Here is a 15,785-nt window from a genome sequence, read left to right on the forward strand (position 1 = left end):
TAACACAGCAGGCAGTGGCTTAGACATTCTGAATTACCCAGACCAAGAACTCATGAAGAATGCTAATTGGGATGTGAACATTCAGAAAGTGTCCAGGATATATAGTTGTTTTACTCTGCATATGGCCCTCAGTCCCAATATGTCATCTTCCTGTGGAAACTTGCCTCTGTCTCCTTGTTCTTATAGACAAATTCTCCCTAACTCTTTCTTTATTCCAAGACGAATCCCAAGTGGACACATTTTTTCCCTCTGGCAGATAGAGGATCATAGAGCTAGTTCATTAGATACCATCAAGTCAGTCCCATAAACTGAATGAGTTAAGTGACTTCTCCAGAATAAGACAACTTATCAGCACATGGCATGGAATTGAAATTCAGTCAGCTCCAAGTATACCTTTTTTTGTTTTCTACATTGCTCACTAATAACACCATAGACTGAAAGCAAGAAGTGCAGGGACCATTGAGTTCAATTGCATTTAATTATTTCAGAAGAAATAGAGGCTTCCCCCCCTCTAAGTGAATTGCCCAGTTTCAAATGATTATAAGCAAAGTAAAATTTGAACTCGGGTCCCCAGGACTTAAAGATCAGTCCACTCAGTGACATACACATAATTTCCAGTTGTCTTTTCTCTTTGATGCCCAATTCATTTTCATTTTAATTCTCTTCTCCCAACACAAGACCACAAGAGATTTGTCTTCTCTGGCAGCCAAGATCAAAAGCTTTTGATCACATCTTTAGATATGATCGTATCCAACCACTTGATTTTACTTGAGAAAAAAACTGAAGAATGTTTTCAGGAGGGTTGCTTTTTGGTAGCACCTAAAATATGTCAGAAGCACTTACCTTTGGAAGACATGAAGAATGGAGAAAATGGAAAGCACTGGAGTGTCTGCAGGCTGAGAAACCCACCTGTCCAAGCTTTTTCCATCTGTCTAATGGGTTCCCCTGAGCCAGCTGGAGGCCTCCAACAGCAACAGTCACCTTCTGGCCCAGCAAGGGCAGCCAGACCTCTGACTCTATTCTATTCACCAGCCCAGGTGACCTTGCACCCCCAGAACGCTATATCCGGGAGACTAGTTGGCCACTTATCAGCCTCCCTGCTGGGGGACAAGGAACTTAGCCACCTGCCCAAAAACTCTCATGAGGGTACTGCCAAGGAGTGCAGCCTAGAATGGACACATAGAGAGGACCTGCCCCTACCTTTCAGCAAGGCCGAGGAGGAACCATGGCCTTGAAGCATTGTGGTCTTGACTAAGGATCCCAAACCTGAAAGGTAGCGTGGTCAAGTGTGCTGGAGTGGGGGGCTAAAATTCTCCCCCTTCTTGGATGAGTATGTGGGTCACCAGGGTTTAGGAAGTGGAGTGCTCAAATCCTAAAACCCCTTAGTATCTTCAACAAACAGTTGCAGTGGTGGAGGAGGCTCTGGATACCGAGCAGGAAGCATGATGGTAATATGAAACCTGTGGTCCACAGACATGTGGACAGAATGAAGAGGGCTAGGCTAGCATGGCTCCCATCACCACTTTGCCTGTATTATATACCTCCCCCTCTCTACACCCTGCCCAACCAGGAAAAATCCCCCTATCTTCTCTTTCTGCAGTGACATTGCCTACCTCGCCCATGCATTCTAGCATGTACATGGTCTTTCCCTCTGACAAAGAGAAGGGCAGGGAGCACAAGTCAAGTCTCCCACCTTTGTGCCTTCAGATGAAAGGAATGATTCCATCCAGATAGCTTCACACACTCGGGACACCAAGGCTAAGGAACTAAAGGTGAGCAAAGTGTAGGTGCCACAGTCCCCATTGAAGGAGGGCCTGGCCAACCTCCCATGTGCCCTCCTGCCCCAGGACTTCCCTTGCCCAGGTGGTGCCAGGAGAACAGAGGAAAAGAGAAAAGAAGTTAGTCATCCAGGTCAATTCCATGGTGCTGAAGTGGCATGTGACACTTGAGCCCTGACCCAATGGCCCACATTGCTGCAGACCCCTGGCTACCCTTGATTAGCAGCCTTACAAGAGGCTAGTTGGCCATCTCTGTGGCTTAGCCCCCACCCCCAGGGCATGTCTCCTGCTTCCCTCCAGGGGACTTTCTCTGCTTATCAGTTTCCCCAGGACAGTCAGGACAGCTGATCATGATCCTAGTGAAGACACCCTCTTCTGCTCAGTTGATGGAGTAGCTTGCCCCTCCATGGCCCCCAGTGTATTTCCCCAACCTGAAACTCCCCCTAAAACACTTATCAGCTCCAGCTGCTGGCTCACCAGCAGTTGCTATGGCAACAGAATTTTCAAGAACCCAGCTGGTGGAAAGGTTACAGAGGAACTAGTAGTCACTGAGATGGAAATCTCCAGTATAGCCCAGAGAGTTGAGTACAGTTACCACTCCTCTGGGTGAAGACTTCTCCCCCAGAAGCCCTTGCTCTCTCCCTCAGCACTTACAGAGATGCTTTAAGCTGCTCTCGTCCCCAACCCCCCAGCCCCTCTTGCCTCACCTGTGTCAGTGCTCAAAACTAAGATGATGCAGAAATAGTAGACACCAAAGCCACTTCCAACTCTGTCACCCTTGGAACCCCCCACCCCAGCCCTCTCACTTCCCCACCTCCAACCCCTTCTATTCCCCCAAAAAGGAAGCTCCAGAACACAGAGTGAAGACTTGGAATTAGAGATGAGCCTCCAGCCACTTTAAGACTTGTTTCTGGGGATTCCTCCAAGATGCTCATTCCAGTCCCTTCCCACTTCCTTTGGGAGACATGACACTGGTAATCTCCTCCAGTCCACTGCAGCTCCTGATGCAGAAAGGTTGGTCCTTGATGTACCATTGCATGCTGAGAGGGCAGCTAGGTGGTGGCCTTGGAGTCAGGTGGACTCCAGAAGGACCTGAGTTTGAAACTGGCTTTCTAGCTGTGGGACCCTGAGCAAGTCACGTAACTCAGATTGCTTCACATCGAGGGCCATCTCCTCTTGTCATGGTCCACTGGACCCAGATGACTCTGGAAGAGATGATGAGGCTGGTGCCTTAGCACAGCTCCCCCTCACTCAAATCCAATTCACGTGCTTGTCATGGCATCACCTCCTTTAAGCTGTGGTCTTCTTCCAGAATGAAGGACAAACATCATCATTACTTGCTGAGGGACTTGAACACATGGAATTGTTCCCAGAAGATAAGCCCCTTCATTTGTCCCCATCAAAGGAATAGAACCTCTCCAGGTCACCCCAAAGAAGAGCCCTTAGAGCACAGAGTGTAGGCTGAGGTGGTGGAAATGGAAGTCAGGACAAGCTCCCTGAGCCAGACTGGCTCAGAACCCTGACAACTATAGCCATCTGTCACAGATGGGCAAATCATTAGGCCCAAAGGAGCAAGAACTTTAGGGGATGCAGTGTAGTCACTAGAGTGCCAGGTTGGGTCGCGTCCATCTGAAGGTAAAGTTAAGACTCAGCACAAGGTTAAGTGGTGGTCCCAAGACTTGCTCCATTCACAGGGATTAAGAAGGCCCACTAGATAAAGATGAGGAAGACCTCCCATGGGGGAACCAAAAGAGGAGCTGAATGAAAAGCAGAGCACACCTCTGCCCAGTGGGTCTCCAAGCAGAGAAGAAATACAGGATAGGAACTCTGGGCCCAGGGACAAGAATTCTTTAGCCTATCAGTGGAAGAGGAAGGGCTGGTGCCAGCCAGCCCCCAGTACCTAGAAGTGGTCCCCTGCCAACTCCACACCTCTGGACATCAAGCTCATCACCCATTGGCTGGTATGAATGCACTGGTCACCACTACCACAGAGCTCCCTCAGGCCAAGCCCCTAACACTGGTGGTATTACTGAAGCCCTGGTGAATCAGGAGGTGGCTGAGACCCAGTCCGTGGAGCTGAGGTTCTTACAGACATCACTACTGAGTGAGACCGCCATGTTAAACCTGGAGAAGAGGACACAGGAAGTTGCAAATGCAGAGAACTATCCTGTGCGACCCATCCTTGAGAGCTTGCAAGTTGCAGCACCCAAATGTTGATGTAGGTGCTCTCAAATCCACTCATGGACCCTCTGACGACCATCAAGCTGCCCCAGGAACTGTACCCTATGAGGTAGGATAGCTGGACGCAGAGAACGATGAACCAATGCACTCTATCAAGTCTGCCATTGAGAATAGGATGCAATGGAACTAGACTACAGGAGAGACTGGCTGAGCTCCAGTGATGATATACTAAGAGAAGTAGTGGAAGCTGGTGAAGCTGCAGAGGTACAGACTCTAAGAAAAACCAGGAAGAGAGAAGTAGAAGTTTGGTGCAAAGAGACTCTGGAAGGCCACAGAAATGGAGGCATGGATAGAGTGCTCTGTCTCCTCCTCTGGAAAAAGGGAAGAGTGATGGCAAGAGTGGAAAGATGAACAAGTCTTTGCTGCTATCAGAAGACTGAGAAGGGATGTGCAAGAGACATAAAGGGTCACTCTCTGAGGACAAAGAGGATGGACACGGTGGAATTGGAAAAGCAAGGGGAACTGGGATAAATATGAGCCACATCGGGCTATTCAGAGAGTTAAAGATCGAGAAGAAGGTGGCTAATATCCAGGAGCAGTTGGCAACTAGGCTGAGAAGACCCTGTCCCTCACCAAGCCAAGCCAAGCTGAAATCATTCTACAAATTTTCAGACAGTTCTGGGGAGAAGCATAAAGTAAAGGGGTTAACATCTGGTACTTATCTTCCCGTGACTCTCTGCTGAGCATGAAAGAGAAAAAAGCCCAGGCCAAGGGTCTGAGTCTATCCCTAAAACCCTCTAAAGAAGGTAAAAATAAGTTCACTGCCAAAGGGCAGTTGGGGCAGGACCAAAGGTCAAATATCAGCTGAAAGTTTCCCACTCACCTGTGATGTTAGAAATGGGCAGCTACTCCTATAATACAAACTCAGAGGAAGGTGATGAATCCCTGAGCCATGAGTGACCTTCATAGTCTCTATCCAGCTCTAAGAAGAGACCTTCCAGTCACTACAGTTAGTGGTCAAGAAAGAGCAGCAAGTGGTGGAGGTCTCACAACCACCCAAGAGGGGCATGACTGCCACTAGAAATCTCAAAGCTAAGCAGACCAAAGCAGAAAGCAATCATTTGGTTGGCTAGTGTGAGAAGCCAAGGCAAGATCTTCCTTCAGTGACTTTTCACCAGACTTATTTGATCAAGGTTAGTAGCTAAGAATGTAAAAATACCTTCCATGTTTCATAAAGGGTAAAAGAGGAGAAATGAGAGAGAGAGAGAGAGAGAGAGAGAGAGAGAGAGAGATTGAGAGATTTTAGAGAACAGGAGAGATAGAGAGAGATGGTATTACCAACATTGACCATCTTGGATGGTGGAAGGAAGGGCAATTATAGTCTTGGCACTGTTGCTTGTTTCATCAGTTTATTTTTTGTTTTATTTTGTAATTGTATCATTGTGATAATATTATTGGCTGACTCTTTTAGAGCTTTTATATGGACTGCTTTTTAGTCTTCATCTTTCTTCATTCCCTCTTCCCCTTCTGACCACTGTCACCATGGTTTTGGTTTTGTTCTGTGATTGGCCTGGGTCATATAGAGCCTTTGAGAGGAAGTGTTTGTAAATGGAATACTGTTATGTGGGCATGTGACTTGATGTTTGGACTGGCATATGGTATGCCAAACTTTATTAAACACCCTACAATCATTTTTAACTAAGGGAAAAAAAAACCTACGTCTGACACAGATTAAATGACTTTTCCAAAGAAATAAACTCAGCAGCTACAGTGGGACATAAAATCTAAATGCCAGTGGCATGGCTCTAAGCACTAAGACTCCAAGTTGGCTTGTCTTACAGTTATGTGGTGTTCCTTCTTACTTACATCCATTCATCACCTACGTTCTCTTCTCTCAATCCCCATCTTATTTTCATATAATTCTCTCTCTGTGTCTTTCACTCTCAATATCTTTTTCATTAGCGAGCATTGACTTTTTTCATTTTATTTTTACTATTTTGGTTTTAACAAGGCAGTGGAGGACTTGCCCAAGGTCACATAGCTAGGTGTGAGGCCACATTTGAATTCAGGTCCTACTGACTCCAGGGCCAGTACTCTATCCACTGTGCCACCTACCTGCCCCCTATCATTGAAATCACTTTCAATATCTCTCGTGCTGTATCTGTCCCTGGTTTTTTACATTTATCTCACTGCTAATCTGTCTTTATCTCTCTCTAACTTGATCTCTTTAACTCTGTGTCTGCCTGTCTCTGTGTACTTCTCTCCATCTCAGCTCTATTTCTTCCTCAAATGCCTTTTCTCCTCACTCTAATTCCTACTTAAAAATAACTGCACTTTTCTAGAGCCCCTTTCCTGACTATAATCAGACTTTCAGAGCTGAATTAGCCCCAGTGGCCATTTATACTAAAGTTTAATAGAAAAGTCTATTAACTCTAACTGAATGGCACAACGTCCTATGTTTATTCTGAATCTTGAATAGCATGTGAACTCATTGTGACTTCGCAGAATAGTCATCTAGGGTAACTAGGTGATTTGATCTGCATACTCCTCTCACCATAGACACTTTTATTTCCTGTGGACGTTTTTTTCTCTCTTCGTCCTCAATGACTGATTCTCTCAAACTCTACTTCTCTCTATTGCAAAGTCAATTCTAAGTGCACATCCTTTTGAATCTTCAAACCAGAGGATCATAGACTTGAAGCGTCATTAAATTGCAACCAAAACAGCCCAATAAATCGACTGAGATAAAAACCGAGGTTGATAAGGGACTGCCTTATAGTAAGGCAGCTTGTCACCTCTTGATGTGGTATTGAAACTCAGTCAACTCCAAGTAAAATGGTCTAACCACTAGGACACCAAGTTGGTTTTCCCTACATTGCCTAGTTCTCTCCCTTTACAACTTTTCATATTGCTGCTCAGTTGATCATTTTCCTCCAAATTATCTCTCCCTACATTGCTTCACTCTTTATCAAATTATTCTCTTTTTTACTGTTGGATAATGTCTCTCTCATCTGTGTATCTGATTCTCTGTTTCTCCCTCTGGTCTTCTTCATACTACTTTCTTCTCCTGATCTATAGTCTCTTAATGCTTTCTCATTTTCCTCCATAATGGGCTCTTCCATCCCTTCCTTGATAATTATGATGTGATTTTTCTCTCTCTTTCACTTTTCATGTCTTTTCTATATCTCTTAGTGCATATCTCTCCGAGTTTTTCTTAATATCTATCATTGCTTATCAACATGGCTTTATCTATCTCTCTTTCCCTTTCTCACTTTCTTGCTCTCTTCTCTCACTCTCATTTTCACTTCTCTATTGCCTCCTCAAAAGCCTTTAGCTCGAATTCACACCCATAAATAAGAGGTCTTGTCTTTATTCCCTTTCATGACCATGATTATACATTTAGAGATGGAATTAATACTGGAGATCACTGAATCCAACTCTACATAGATTACAAAAGTGGAGAGAAGCTTAGATACTCTAATTGAATTTCCCAGTATCAAATATTCAGAACGTTAACTAGGATTTGAACACAGGTCATCATGATATCCAAGAAGAGACCTGGTTCTTTTTCTCTACAAGTTCCTCTCACTATATACACTTCTATTTCCTTGGATGAATTCTTCTTTCACCTTCTCAAGTTCACTGCCCGACTCCCTCTAACTCTAGATGTATTGATGAGAAGCTTAATCCCAAGGAGACACCCTTTTCTCTCTCTGGAATCCATAAGATCATTGTTAAACTCCACTAGGGCACTAGGTAGCCCAGAGGATAGAATGCCAGCTCTGGAGTCAGGAGGACCTGAGTTCAAATCCAGCCTCAGATACTTGACATTGACTAACTGTAGTCACTTAACCCGAATACCTAGAATCCAGGGTCATCTCCTGTATCCTGATCTGTACCTTGCCACTGGACCTAGATACTAGAAGATAAAGTGAGATTGGTGACTTAGCACAGTCCCTCCTATTCAAATTCAATTCATGTGCTTGTCATGGAATCACTTCCTTGATGTCATGATCTCCTTGGAGAAGAAAGGAGAAACATCATGTTAGACACCATCATGCACAGGACAATGATTTTCTAACAAAAAATGAGGCTGGCAGTGATAGAGCAAATTCTTTAAAATATCAAAGTTTTATCAGTAGTCAGGATAGGATTTAAATATAAGTAATCAATTCCAAGCATAACATTCTATCTAATAGGACACTTTCCTAGCTTACTCTCAGTTGAAAGAGTTCTCTTCCCTTTACTTCTCTCCCTCACCTGTGATCTCTTATTTTTTTCTCATTTTCCTCTATGACCGCTTCAATCACTCTATTACTCAGGAACATGGTTTTCTTTTTTTCTCCTTTTACCTACTCTCTGTTCCTCTAACTATATATCACACTCTGGGTTACCCTTAATGTCTCACTACAACTCTGTCTTTATATTTCTGTTTCTTTCTCTTTCTCACTCTTTATTCTTCTTATTCTGTCTCCTACTCAAAATTTTTTTCTCCTTACTCTAATTCCTATACATAAAGAGTTCTTTTTCCTCCTTTCATGACAATGATCATATATTGACAGGTGGATTCAACTCTCAATGCCATTGTGTTCAATTTTCTTATAGTCTAACAGCACAGTGAGGATTAGACATTCTACATGAATTTTGAGCCTGAAATATTCATAAAGGATTTGAAATCAGGTCATTCTGACTTGCCACATGATTCTACTAGCAAACATTTTGTTTCCTGTGAAACAAACATTTTGTTTCCTTACTCTGCTCTTCACCCCTGATGCCTGATTCCCTATAACTCTCTCCATTACAGCATCATCTCAAGTGGACACCCTTTTCTCTCTCTGGAATGAAGAGCATAGAGGTAGTCTATCATTAGACACCATCAAATCCCACCCAATATATTTACTGAGGAGAAAACAGAGGCTGCCAGGGTTTAAGTGATTTCTGCTGAGTAAGAGAGCTTGTCAGAAATTGTTGTGGGCTTTAAATTCAATGACCGAACTGCAAGTAGAGTTCTCTGCCCACTATGACACAACACCTGCCAGGGTGGTCTTCCCTTTGTGTCTCTCCCTTACTTGAAGTCTCTTTTATCTCTATTTCTCATCCCAAATGTTCTTTTCCCTCACTCCCATGCTCATTGTCATGTAATTCTTTCTCTCATCCTCTATTTTTAGATTTCTCATCTCACTTACTTTGTGTTTTTATCTCTCCCTATCTTTATCTGAGGTTCTTACTCTATCTCTCTCCTATCTTCTTTCCTTCACTCCCTCCCTCCTCAAAAATCCCCCCCCCCATTCTCATTCCCATACAATTTCTTTTCTTTCCATCACTAATATGGTCATAGATTGAGAGCCGGGAGGAACATTGGAGGTCAGTGAGTCCAACTCAATTTTATTATCTCAGAATAAAGAGAGGCTTAAAGACTAAATTAATTGCCCAGGATTAAATGTTTATTCAAAATGTGAAGTAGGATTTGAACTCAGCTTATCATGACTTCCAAAAATAGTCCCCTCAGAAACCTTTCTCCTTATCTCTGTGCTGCATAGAAACCTTCTGCTTCATTGTCCCTCTGACCCCAAAATAACTAGTCTCTTCATTTTCTCTTTATCACTGACCTTATCAGACATTTAGAGCTGGAATGAACCACAAGGGCTACTGAGTCCAACTTCATCCTTGTAAAGAAGAAATTGGCTGAGACAATCTCAATGTCTTTCCCAGTTTCCCATAGTTAGTAAGCATGCTGAGAAGCAATATTTGAACTCAGGGTCTCATGACTCTCCAGGACAGTGTTAGGTCCTTTAGGAGACCTGGCTACATCACTTCACATAATTCCCTCAGTCCTCATTGCTAGTGGGTCCTTCTCTCTATCTCTCCCTCACTGCTAGCTTCCCTCCAACTCTTTATCTCTCACACAAACTGCCAGCAGCTTTTCTTCTCATTCTCTCTGGGTCATTTCAAAACATGGATTGTCAGTGTACATTAGATTAAGAATTCCAATAATCTGAACTCCAAGGACAGTGCCCTATCCCCTATGAAACTCGAGGAGGTAGAGCAATATAATCATGGAGATAGTATCATATTCAAGGTACAGCAAAGAGGACAACATCATTACATCCCAGAGTTAGTGGGGGAGCTGGAGTGGTAGAAGGTTAATAAGACTGAAAATGCAGGAAGGTGAAGATGCAAAGGGATTTGATCTCCAAAGAGAGTATTTTATATGTGATATTTAAAGCAATAGGGAGCCACTGAAGTTTATTGGGGGTAGGGGGTGAGATGACTGGACCCATGCTTTAGAAAAAGCAATCTATTGGCCCAGTGGAAGGTGGATTAGAGTGGAGAGACTTGAGGCAGGCAGAGCCACTATTGCCATAGCCCAGATGTGAGATAATGAGAACCTGTACCACAGTGAAGGCAGGAGGTGTATTCAAGAGAAGTTAGCTAGGCCCAATTTCCTCTCTCTTTTCTGTCTCTGATCCAGACTGATTCCTGCAAACCAGAGAACTGTCCCACCTGATTCACTGCTTCCCCCATCTTGCACCTCCCTCCTTCTAAATTGTGTCTCTGATCATCTTCAGAACTAGTTTCCTTTCAATCCACTCCATCTCTCTTCTGCAACTTTAGCACATTTTTCCTCATACCTCTCCAATTCATTGCAAAATTTTATTCTTCCCTGATCAGAAATGACACTTCAAGATTTACAGGCAGTTTCTCTTTTCACCAAGCAAAATTCTGCCAGTTTGGTTCTTACTTAAAAGCTTACAAAGGCAGAGTCCATCTTAATTCCTTTTAGGTGACTTTGCCTCTTCTTGAGTTCATCAGCTATACTCAGCTAAATGATTCACAGAAGACCACAGTGGTCAGATACACCACTCTCCTAGAAAGAAATTCCTTATTCCCTTATTGCATTCTGCTTTCTGATTTAAACAAGGTTTAAGAAGAAATACACTAGTTTTCTTAAGCACCAGATGATGTTTCAGAACTTCAAACTGCAAAATTGATTGCCTTATTTTTTCACCTCTTGGGAATCACTGAAGACACAACTTGTAAATTAATTTCAATTCCATTAAGAACTGGAATAGTCTACTCATTGAAATCACTTTCTCTGTGTTAAAGCAATAAATCCTTCAGGTCCTGGGAAGGCAGAGAATGCTACAGCAGATAAGGTGAATTTTGTATATAAATTCCAAGAAGTCTCCATTTTGAGCATTGCTAAGGAGTTATACTTCCAAAAAGCAGAAATTGCTGCATATATGAGACTATTCAATATGCAATCTCAACAAAATTTGCACATACTTATTGAAGAGAATGCATCTCACTTCCAAATTTGTTCTCTGATTGGTTTGTAAATCCACAAATTTCTGCAAATGGGAAAATCATCTTAATCTCTCTCTGTCTTTCCTCCTGTGACAGCACAGAACTAGGAATGCAGTGATAAGACGCTATCCTTTGAAAGTTTGAAGATTTTGAATGGAAAGCTCTCACTCTTTTCACTTTTTCCTTTGGCTGATCAGACCACAGGAACAAAGTCAGCTCCATTCATAAGCACACAAAATAGAGATGATGATTACAACACATACTCTACATTACATGGAACAGCCAAGTACAAACAAAATATTTCTCCCTCTCAAAAGTCTTAGGACACAAGACAGTTTACTATGGGTCTAAGGTCTCTTCAAAGGCATACGAGGAAGTGAAAAAGGATAGAATTGAGGCAAGAGATGACCTAGGATTATGGTGATTTTGTTGGTTCCTCATTTGGTCCAATCTCCCCACAGGCTGAACTGTGCTTCACTCCTCAGAGGCTTCATTATATGAGACTTTACAGACAGAAGAAATCTCCATGGACAAGGTCAGGAAGCAGTGACTATCAGGGACTCTCTCTGGGAGATCTATCCACAGGTCTCATTTAGGTCTTCACAGGGCTTTTGATTGATGACAGGTTTGGGCTCATACATTCACTCACACATTCACTGGCCATCTCCATTCATACACACTTGCAGCCCAACCCAAGGCCTTCTTCTGTTCAGTTCACAGGGGAATGAAGAATTTTCCTCAAGGGCAAGGAGCAGGAGATTCCATCTGAAGTCTTGATGCTGACCAGAAAAAGGAGGTGCCCTTCCTGTTGAGGTACGAAGTTTCCACATCTACCTTCACTAAGGGAAATCTTGGGATGAAGATGTGGATCCTGCAATAGATAGACCCAACCTTGGTTGATGATTATAAATAAGACAATTTCCTAGCTCAGAACTAGCCTTCCTTTAAAGCTATAACAAATAAACAATTGAAGCACTCTCCTTTTATGTGCTTTACTCTGGTCTCCACTGGATCAAAAAGATTTGGGTAAAATCTTACCACCCAGCAAGTAGGAGGATGACACAGCACCATGGGAGGCTGGTAAAACTGTTAACACATTTACAGTGTGCACACTTCAGTGGTCCCAGGTGTCCTATCTCTCCACCAGCTCAGAGTAAATCACACTAATTATCCCTGTAACCTTAAACAGTTGGATAACCCTTTCAACCTCCTCCTGGGTCAAAGAGATAAAGCAAAGAAGAAGCAATGATAGTTGTTATGGTTATTTTCCTTCCTTCCTTTTGAAAGAGAACCAAGGATATCATGATGTTGGGATAAAATACTACATGATGGGTGATGTCTTGACTTACAATTGAATTGAAGTGAGGTAGAGTTGCGGAAAGTCATCAGGCTCACTCTGTCTTCCAGAATAATATCAGTCCAGTTATAAGACAATATCAGGATGATCAGTGGCCCAAGATGCAGAGAATGACTTTGGTGAGAAAGAAGTCATTTTGAACAAACATGGTCTCTCATCTGGGCCAGCAAGCACTTGTTACAACAGCAGATAAGACTTTGACTGTGTCCCTGCAGATGGGATTAAAGATTTTCTAATATTCGCCACTAGGGGCTTTGGGAATTCTTACATTTTTAGGCCATCAAGATACGGCAAAATGGTTGTGGTTTCCCTTCCTGCACACAGGACACCAGGTGGTCAGGGCTTTCTCTCCCTCTGGCCTTCACAACACACTTTATAGCTGGAGGAAAATGGGAGAGGTTCAAGTCCAGCTCCAGTAATAGGAAGAAGGGAAAACTGGTTGGGACAAGTGAAGTGACTCATTGGGGTAAAACAACTTTGCCTTCCCTGAGATCAGACACAAACTCATGGAGTTCTCACTCCAACCAGAGGACTCTGTCAAATGATTCTGAGCTGCCTCCCAGAAACCTCCCAGGTTTAAAGTTCTAACTTCCATTGCTAGCTCTCTCTCTCCCTTGAGGAAACATAACTCTTCCCCTCCCCACCCTTGACAATCACCCTGCTGCTTAGATTGAGACTCAGGGCTTTCCTTTCTCTTTGATTCATCTATAAACCCATAGAGCTAGAGTAACCTTTGAGGCCATCAAGGAGAGTGCTACCATTTTACAGAGGAGGAAACTGAGGTTGAGAGAGGCAACATGAATTACCAGGATAACAGTCATTGAGCATCAGGTTTTACACTCAAATATTTTCACTCCTAGGTCAGTTCTTTTTCCATCATGTTCTCAGCCCCCATTCTTCTTGGGAATCCTTTACCTTTAAATCTCTCCCTCATCTGGGGTTTCCTGCCTCCACTGTTCAGCCTCTCCATAATGCTTGATCTCATTGTCTCCATATCACTGGCTCCTGTTTCTGTCTAAGTCTCTCCCTTTTCTTCTCTTGCTCATCCTGAAAAGCTTTTTCTCCTTACATTAATCCACACTCTATGAATGAGCGGTCTTTTCTTTTTCCCTGTTAGGACTATGATCATTGCTTTAGAGCCTGAAGGAATCCTTAGAGGCATTGGGTTCAACTAGATTATAGTAAAACAATAGAGGTTTAGACATTGACAGAATTCATTAGGACTTTAAAGAACAGTCCACTACAATTCGCTGTTTTGCTCTATGTATTCCCACGTTCAGTCGCTTATTTCCTGTGTAGGATTTGTCTCATGTTCAATGCCTTTTTCCCCAAAACTCAGTCTCTGCCAACTTCAAGTTTAGTCCCAAGTGGAGATCTTTTTCTTTCTCTGGTTACCAGAGGATCAGAGAGATAAAGCATCATTAGACACCATCAAAGTCAGTCCAATAAATGTAAGAAGAAAACCGACTTCTCCAGAATAACAGAGCTTATCAGTTGCTATGGTGGGACATAAACCCAATGAGCGAATTCCACAGTGACGTAATCACTATGATATGTATCTAGCATCTACAGTTGCTAGTGCCTCTTCCATTTTTATCTGTTCCTCACCTTGGTCTCACGTCTGTTCCTCAATTTCTCCATAATGAACTCTTTCCTCACTGTCTTCTAGGTGTGTTTGTGTGTGTGTAAGAGACAGAGACTGTATCTCTGCTACTGCAGTTATCTCTGGCTTTCTTTTTCATTGATCATTAAGGTCAAATCCATTTACTTATTAAAAAAAAGAAATAGGCCGGAGCCGGGCTGTGCTTGTGCCCATCAGCCGGCCCGGCCGGGGAGTCCGCGGGGCAGCAGGCGGGGCCGGCCCGCCGAGCATCCGGCCCGGCCCGGGCTGTCGGACCGGAGCGAAGGCGCAGCCGGCGGCGGTTAGTAGCTGCCGTTGGGGACGTTGAGGGTCCCCGGGGGCCCCCGCCCCTCTCCCTCCCCAGCCGGGCTCAGCGGGCCCGGGACGCCCCTCCCCCCGGCAGCACCTCGGGGCGTCAGCCCCCTCGCTTTACAGTTGGCGGAGCCCCCCCGAGAGAGCGTGGGGAAGGACGCGGCCGGCGGCGGGGGCTGTGGCAAAGGCAGAGCGGCCGCCGGGGCCGCCGGGACCGCCGGGGAGCCCGGCGCTGGCGACAGCTGCGTGGAGCACAACAGCTCTTGGGGGGACTTCGAGGGCTTCAGCGGGGCTTTGGACCAGCCTGACCCTTTCAGCACCCCGGACCTCGCGGAGCGGGGGGCAGCGCCCGGGACGCGGCAGAGCCCGGACTCCGATGGCTGTGCCCCCGGCGCTCGCGGCTGTCTGCAGCCCCATAGCTTGCCCAGCGTGAAGGAAGCCGCCGCTGCTGCCCCTGCTGCGGCCAATCTCAGCTATGAGAATATTTTTAAGCTTGTCATTCTAGAAGTACCAGTACAACAGATGACTGAGGATATTTGCACCTTACACCATTTTCTAGAAAAACATAATGAAGAAAATTCTAGCTGCAAACCCATAAAGAAGCAATTTTGCTCTGAGTCCCAAAAACTTTGGAGGATTCTCCAAGATGAAGATGGCACATCTACTTCAAAATGCCTCTGGAGTAAATCTCATTGCCAAGACAATTTCTTGTTCTTGGAATAGACACTGCTCAAAAAGATTTTTCAGGAGGTAAGAATCAAATTCTGGAAGATTCTAACCTAAAAGAAACAGAAGAGTTAACAGAAGTAAATGGCTTTAATCGTAATAATTGCAAGGCACTAATTCAGACCAAGCTCTCTGGATCCTCAGCTCCCGGACACAGCAACCTGTTTATGTACAATTTGTTTTTGAGGAAGACTCCTTCCAGTGGAAATATGCAATCCATAACAATCCCAGGAAAGAAAAAAACTTTTTACTGCCAGGAATCTAAAAATGAAATTTTTAAATAGTAATGTTTGCTAAAGAAAAATACTTTTTATCTTTGAGGAAAATCTTACTTTTGCTACTGATTTGGTACTGGAAACTGGAAGTCATAGACATCTTTGAGGTGATAAAGTAGAAATTCTCAGCTGTATTTTCCTATGGCTACCAGTTTGCATATGAATTAGTCGTAGGTAAAAATCAAGGCTTTTCTTTGAAGAGCTTGCTCTTCATTTTTAAATGTACT

The 15,785-nt window shown here is 43.9% G+C and overlaps 1 protein-coding gene across 1 annotated transcript; it reads left to right on the forward strand.

Annotated features, from left to right (window-relative positions):
• Positions 1–12,919: 12,919 nt before the first annotated feature.
• On the forward strand, positions 12,920–15,580 carry LOC141503131 (uncharacterized protein CLBA1-like). Its single transcript, XM_074208323.1, is given in 4 exon segments — positions 12,920–12,959; positions 14,610–15,263; positions 15,266–15,519; positions 15,521–15,580. Coding segments are annotated over 4 exon segments (1,008 nt in total).
• The last annotated feature ends 205 nt before the right edge of the window (positions 15,581–15,785 follow it).

The sequence above is a fragment of the Macrotis lagotis genome, chromosome X, assembly GCF_037893015.1.
Source record: "Macrotis lagotis isolate mMagLag1 chromosome X, bilby.v1.9.chrom.fasta, whole genome shotgun sequence".
Taxonomy (NCBI): Eukaryota; Metazoa; Chordata; class Mammalia; order Peramelemorphia; family Peramelidae; genus Macrotis; species Macrotis lagotis.